This window comes from Mirounga leonina, unplaced genomic scaffold, assembly GCF_011800145.1.
Source record: "Mirounga leonina isolate KUSES-001 unplaced genomic scaffold, KU_Mleo_1.0 Mir_125, whole genome shotgun sequence".
NCBI lineage: Eukaryota > Metazoa > Chordata > Mammalia > Carnivora > Phocidae > Mirounga > Mirounga leonina.
In genome coordinates, this window is record NW_023270305.1 from 49,950,968 (window position 1) to 49,958,708 (window position 7,741).

The window sequence follows — 7,741 nt, forward strand, 5'->3', positions numbered from 1 at the left end:
TATACCAGTTAAGATTTCTTATTTCTCTAATGTTCCCTATCAATTTCTTTTCTCAGTAGGCTTTCACAAATGAAAATCACCCATCTTACTAGAAGAAACACCCAGTTATCAAGAACAAAGGCAATTTAACCATAGAGATTACCAAGTCCATGGTGGAAAACAAAGTTTTCATCAGCTCAACTATTCTTTTCTATTTCTTTTAATTTTCCATTTATAACTGTGATTCTAATTTAATTAAGTCCCCCTCCCTCTATCAATATAATAAATCCTAAGCCATATCTTTAAAAAATGAGGAGTGTCCCTTAATCATTGCTTTGCCCCCTCTACTACTGTCTGAAAACCATGTCACAATCCCCCTGGGCTAAAAGCATCGTAGTCATCTAAATAATCAGCAAAAAGCTAAATTTAGTTTGAGGATTTGAGAAGAAGCAGGCCAAGGCCCAACCTCCACAAGCAGGCCCCAGAATGCATCTCATCCCTATATTCATCTGAGACCCCTCCAGTTAAAATTAGCTCAGCTAATCCTCCTTGGCTAGCTGCCATCTACCAAGCAGGAATCACCAAAAAAAAAGGTCATAAAAAGAGAATTCCAACAAATGGGAAAGTCGATGGGCCTCAAATATTTTTTAAGTGACACAGAGATACTCAAATGGCTTCCCCTGAAATATAAAAAAGTACCTCAACTTAAGAATATTAAGGGACATTTTTATATAATTTAAATAGATAATGGCCTAGTAAAAGCAGTTTAAAAAAAGTCCCTCTACTATCACAGTATAAGCACATAACATGATCCTAGCTGGCTAGATGACAATATTTCCTGCACCATTTATAAATTTCAAATCATGTGTAGAGAGATTATCTCATAGCTCTCAAAACTTTTAAAAAGCAAAATCCCAAACGGCACCCATTATCAGCTGAAGACCCCTAGTACCTCCAACTGTGACAGGGAGTCCCTTCTCACTCAGCTAGTACTCACATTTTTTTAGAATAATTGGGGGCCCTGCAACAACCCCTGGAGTGGAGAAAACTAGCAAATGGAAAGTAATTTCACAGGTGCAGCCAGAAGGTGACCTGAGGGCAGAATACAACAGCTAGGCAATTATATCCTAGATCCAGGAAAGAAGAGTCTTCCTGTAAGAAAGATATTTAAGTGCCTGAGGAACACAGACTCGGGACATGCCCCAAGAAAGTTAAACCTTCGTTTGGCCAAGGAATATATACTGAGAGTGCTCCTATCAACACTAAGCATTTTTATTAATTGAACATTTCTACGGAATGACTTACTGGTCCCAGTGCTTGAGAATGGAGATGCCCAGTTTTCCTACAAAGCACATTGCCTAACTGTGGGAGAAGAGATTCAAGCCAAGTATAGCAACCCCAAATCTTGATCCAGGCAATCAAAAACACGTGCACACAACACACAGGTATAATACCTAGATGTTCTGAATTTCAAGTGCCCACTATAAGAGATGCCCATGAAATCTCAATACAGTGTACTGCACATTGTAAGCACTCAAAAATTGTTTTGTTGACTGGACTGAAAGGAAAACTGTCACCAATTATGTATTCATATCACCATTCAAGCTTCCCCCCTCCTACCCCTGCATTTTTTTTTTTTTTTAATATATCAACTCCCAAGTGCTGGGGGACTAAACACTAAACTTAGAATAGGAAAATAAAGAACTGTCATACCTGCCTTGTTTCTGTTTACTGCTGTTGACATGTGGTTATATTTATGGTGGCAATGCTATCTGTATGGCCACCATCATTTTAAGAAAGAAAAGCAAAACTCACTGGCCATCTGTGACTAGGACATTCATATAATTCACCTCATTTCAGCTTCTCAATAACCCTGTGGCAAAGTATTAGTACCCAATATTTATATAAGTAGAAACTGAGGTTCAGAAAAGTTATTATCTAAGATCACCTGTTAGCAGGACTCAAACCTAAATCCAAACGCTTCTATCTTTATAACATTTATGTAATCTAAGTGGTGTTATAAAAAAACTACAACTGAAAATAAAAATGTAGGCTAACCTACTAAAAAAACATGGAAAATGCTGAGTTTCTCATTTGTCATCCGTGACAAATTCTTTCGGAGCATCCACCATTTCAAGACACTGTATTTCCCCCAGAGATATAACACTATCTTTGCCCACAGGGAACTGACAGTCTTGCTGGAGAAACAAACCATCTGGATAAGGTTTTAATGTGAGAAGCAACAAAAGGTAATAGAAACGACAAGGGTTTTAGACACATATATGAATTTCAATGCTTACCAGCTGTGAACTTTGGACAAGATACTTAAATTTCCTCAGCTGTAAGGTGTAAAAATCTACCTCTTAGGGGTTTTATGAAGCTTAAATGAGACATGTGAAAACAGAGGCCTAATATTTGTTCAATCTTTCTTCAATGGCACGAGCTAAGTGTCAATGAGTAGAAATATCAGTAAGTGATATAGCAAAGATTAAACAATTTGATCTGGTACAAAAAAAAATTCTAAGACAAAAATCCCAAACCTTACACTTGAAAACTGATCTGTGGAGACAGCTGAATTAGCCAATTAGGTTTATCATTTGTAACAGCAGCAGAGTTAATTAAACATTCAGAGGGCTTACACCTGAAGTACAAAATGTAAACAATGACAAACAGGAACACAATCATGTTAAATTTGGAGGAGAGGGGTATCACCTTTTTGTGCAAAACTGCTAATTTAAAAGGAAAACTACCATTTAAAGTAAAAGTGAATGGCAACTAAATGCAATGTTGGATTCAATCATGGAACAGTAGCGTGAATAACTCTTCAGTTTAGTTAATAGTAATGTACCTATGATAAGGTCTTAGTTTTGACAAATGTGGAACTTTTCTATAAATCTGAAAGTATTCCAAGATAAAAAGCTTATTTTTTTTAAAAAAAAGCAGATGGCAAGGGAAAGGAATATACATAGCAACTCTTAGGTATTGCCACGGTGGATTTTGAATCTCCTGAAGACAGTCATTAACAGCAAAGTCTGTGAAATCAGTCAACACACACCACCTATGCAAGCTATTCTAATGCATAACTACAAGGAACACCTGAAGTGTAATATTCTTAAAGTGATTGTCCATTTTTCCCTAGCATATTCTTGCCAAAAGCAGCTTTCTGCTAATTTTGTTGCTGTTACAAAACCAGAAAATTAAGTTACCTCGCTTTTCCATTCTTGACTAAGACATTTTTTCAATCAGAATATAAAAAGTCTCACCACATACAAGTTATAACATGAATTTGAAAGTCTAATGACAAGTGACATTTCTGAGCGTAGTGCTAAAGGAGGCAGGCGTAAGTGTCCCGTCTGTTTCCATAATAAGACAGGCAGCCAAATACTCTTAATCTATTATACAAAACTCAAAGAAGAGTTAATAAAATGATATAAAACTTACTAGGGCATTTTTATTCCTAAGATCAAATAATGGCCATAACTGACCTTTTTTTTTTTTTTAAGTACCTCTGTTCAGAGACACATTAAGTGGTTGTGAACTTTCACTAGCTGTGTTCATCAAGACAGCTGAAGCTTTTACACTCGGGTCTGCAAGAGAAGGGTTTACTTGCATACAAGAAGGCAAATCCTATGCTAAAAACTAGTGAGTGACAGGTTTAAGGCAGACCAATTTCAGTGTGTACAACCAACACACACAGACATACAAGCGATCTTAATGCTTAACTCAGTTCAGAGGCATTCGCTAACTCTTTAATAGACATGTAAAATTTAGAGGGCAATTTTCAAGTTTCAAAGAAACCTTAATAATCTTTCCAGATTTCAAAGAAGGAAAAAATAAGCAGCAATGCAGCAAAGTCATTTCTCTTGCTGAAATGACCTCCAGCTTCTACAGACTACTCCCGGTTTCGCAATAACTGAATCTGAGACTCCAACCACGTACACACAAACGGAGCAGAAGCAGAGAACACTAAAGCTTCCCCAACAGTCCTGGCAAAACCCACCTACCTTCCCTCAGCCCTCCCAGTTTCCCTTCCCGTTCGCGCACACATGGTTACCTTGACTTCCACCAGTAAAAGAGAACAGGGGTTAATCAGCAGGCAAAATCCTGTTTTATCATCATTTACAGCCACTATCCTAGCGAGCCGGAGTGCTACTAACCTGATTTCAGGGAGGCAGAACTAAACCCGGCAGAACACAGGGGTATAAATTATACGTATCCAAAATGCCAACCCAGCAGCTCAAAGCAGCTCAAATGTCAATTTAAGAAAAAGGGTTTCGCAAATAGTGTCTCAAATGAACATTTCCACTTCCAAACCACCCACCTCCCGACTGAAGCAACCCAGGAGAAAAAACAAGGGGGGGGGGGGGGTCTTACCTTGTACGTATCTCGACATTTTAGGGATTTATTAAAATACTCTGATGTGTATATATATATTAATTTCTAGAGGAGCCACGCTATAGGGCAGGTCTTCTGTCTTCCTCCCCTGCTTTAACAACCGACGTGTTCTTTCTCCCCTTCCTATATTTAGTCACTTAAGGGAGTATTTATTCAAAGCTATTAAAACTGCCTCAAAAAACAAAACAAAAAAACCAACAAACAGGAAAACCTCCTCCACTTCCAAAAAGACAGGAACTTAGTGTGAGTCCGCTTGGAACTCCTATCTACACTGCGCTCCTGACACAAACCGGGGCCAACTGGAGACTCCCGGAAAAGGTAAAAATCACACGAACTTAAATTTCATCAATGAAAGAGGAGGATCTACGACGGCTATTTCACCGCCCCCCGGGTCCCCACGCCCTCCTGGGCTGGACCGTAGCAGACGCTGGCCGGCCGCACCCGGCCCCCCCATCCCCTCCCCCTCACCGCCGTCCAGCCTCCGGCCAGTTCCCCGGGAAACCCCGGTCAACAGCTGCCAGCGCCCAACCAGGGTCCGGGAGGCGGGTGAGGCCGCAAAGAGAGGCAACGCAACCATTTTTACCAGCCCATAAACACCCCGGAACTAGGAGGGGGCAAGAATTCCAGGCGCTCGCCGGCGGGCCGGAGCGGCCAGCTCGCCCCCTTCCAGCAGCGAGTGGCGAAATCCTGCCGCGGCTTGTTCTCGGGAGGGGCCGAAGGCCACATCGCCCCTCCCCCGCAGCCAACACTAAGGGTCCATCCGCGAGGGGAGAAACTGCATGCCGCCCTGAGCCCGATGACAGGAGTGCGGGAGGGCCCCGAACCCCACATTCGCCCTCCCAGGCCACACGGCGGGTCGCGGAGAGGAGCTTTACACGTCTCCCAGAGGGAAACACACCCGCCTGAGGGGTCTTGGGACGTCCGTCCCCGCCTCTCCAAACCGCCACCTAGACCCACCTTCTGCTTCTTTTAGCAGCTGGGAAATTGGGGGCGTTTATGGCGCCCCGGGAAGAAGGCTCGCAGGCTGAGAGAATGTCACCTCTGAGGCACCTTTCTCTCTCCCCTTCTCCCCTCACACATGCACAACTTGAACTCCTCGCCAGCGGTCACAGCCCAGCTGCTGACCCCCTGCGCCCACCTGGCTGCCGGCTTGTGACACCCCGAGCCCCCACTTCCTCCCAAACACCTCCCCTCCCCCTCCATTTGGAGCAGCCCCGCTCAATGCGGAAATGTCCCCGCAGCTCATACGGACAGGAACAACTACCAGTCAGGAGCCGAGGCGGACGCAGGGCCTGACCAATGAGACGCGCGTAGGTGGCAGGGGGCGGGGCGTCTGCGGCCCGAGGGAGCCCCGCGGAGGTGGGCGCCGAGCTGGACCCTGGGATCAGCTTGTGGGAGCCGCGTCTGCCGCGGCGGGGACCAGTAAAATTCCTAGCCTCTGCAGATACTTCAGCAAGGGAGAGAACCTGAAGCACGAGTGGTTATTTTTGTAGTCCATAAAAATGTTCCGGTTTACCAGGCATTGAAGATAGATACCTAAGCGGCCGGTAGAGCCAGAACGCCCCAGGGCAACTACCTGAGCGAGCCCAGGCCCTTCTCAGTAGATACAAACTCTACTCACTACTTCTGGTCTAGGGAGGGTGAAGGTGCGTCAAGGACTAAGCAGTGGGATGTGTGAGGCCCACAAACAGAAGGAGGGATTTAGGGCGTCACAAGGCTCCGCCACTAGAACCACCACGCCCCAGTACCTATTTCTGTAGAGATTTCTGCTGTGATAGGCATTTACTTTTCTTTCTTTCTTTTTTTTTTTTTTTAAGATTTTATTTATTTATTTGAGAGAGAGAGAATGAGACACAGAGAGCATGAGAGGGAGGAGGGTCAGAGGGAGAAGCAGACTCCCCGCCGAGCAGGGAGCCCGATGCGGGACTCGATCCCGGGACTCCAGGATCATGACCTGAGCCGAAGGCAGTCGCTTAACCAACTGAGCCACCCAGGCGCCCTAGGCATTTACTTTTCTGATCAAAGTGGAAATTAATGTTACCCCTCGAGATGCTTACCTTTAGTATTCTTGATGTCCACAAGGAAGGAGGATGTTAAAAGAACATTGGCAGTGGCGTGGGAACCAGATCGGCGAGAGGGCCAGCCCAGCGCCCGCTAAATCACACCTGGTATTGCCAACACCTGTAAGACTCAAAGGCGTATCTCAGACTTCCCTTCATGACTCAGTCAGCCTGCGTCAGGACAGATGAATGGCAGCGCTCTCTTAGGGGCCTCCAATAAACCAAGTAATTCTAGGATTTTGAGGCTTTGGACAACACTAATCAACAAAGGTAAAGTGAGAATTTTTTAATGATTCATCTCTAAACAAACTTTATTTAGTGCCACATATTCATATGGAAATGTTACTAGATAAATAACACCGAAAAGGCCAGTGATTTGTCATGCTAGAGAGCAACAGTCCTTGGTAATACATTTCTTACGTGAAATCCGAAAAGACTGACCTCTCAGCTATAAAACTAATTTCCCCAAATAAAACCAAAGAAATGTCTAAAACCCAGATATCTACATTTTAATAACAGCACTTGGAGACACAGTCTGAATCAGAATCTCCGCCTCCTTTGTGTGATATAGAGAAATTATAGCAGCACTAAATAGTATTTATCAATCAGTGTTAACACCAAAATAAGATGCCACCAAAACATTTGGGCCCATTAGGTTGCTTAGCCTGCAAAAGATAAAGGGCAATGAAGAGTAATTTATAAAAGGTTTTTTGTAAGTAGGATGATCTGTTATTTTCTACCTTTATAGATGGTTAAGAGAGAGGAAGTGAGTTTTAATTGCAGCAAGAGCATTTGGTAATACCTAAGAATGACATCTTGATTTATGAGTGATTAAATATTGAGATATAGTACCAAAGGACGTTGTACATTTGCTGCCTCAAGAAATCTCCAAAAAGGAACTACCTGTCTTCAACAATTAAGTCCATAATCACCCAGAGACTGGCTCTTAGAGAAGTAGCACTCTAGAAGCTATATTTCCAAGTATTATTTTCAAATAGTGCCCTGTAAAATGGAATTTCCTTATACAGTGATTTAAACTTAAGTTTCGGGGCACCTGGGTGGCTCAGATGGTTAAGCATCTGCCTTCGGCTCAGGTCATGATCCCGGGGTCCTGGGATCGGGTCCCTCATCGGGCTCCCTGCTCCTTGGGGAGCCTGCTTCTCCCTCTGCCTCTCTTGCTCTCTCTCTCTCATAAATAAATAAATAAAATCTTTAAAAAAATAAAACTTATGTTTCGAGCTCCCAAACATTTTGTAAAAGAGCCTCCCACTTCCTCTAGAGCCACTAGAAATAACCTCACTTGGCAG

The 7,741-nt window shown here is 43.4% G+C and overlaps 1 protein-coding gene across 4 annotated transcripts in view; it reads right to left on the reverse strand.

Moving 5' to 3' along the window:
* Positions 1-5,553, reverse strand: part of UGP2 (UDP-glucose pyrophosphorylase 2) — a 69,706-nt gene extending 64,153 nt beyond the window's left edge. The window contains exon 1 of one of the 4 annotated variants that reach the window (XM_035001438.1): positions 5,332-5,553. Coding sequence is in view for 1 of the 4 variants with exons in the window: in XM_035001437.1 (XP_034857328.1) it covers positions 4,354-4,372 (19 nt within the window). In the remaining 3 variants the exon portion in view is untranslated. The other 3 variants (XM_035001437.1, XM_035001440.1, XM_035001439.1) reach the window with 3 other exon arrangements.
* Between the last annotated feature and the right edge of the window lie 2,188 nt (positions 5,554-7,741).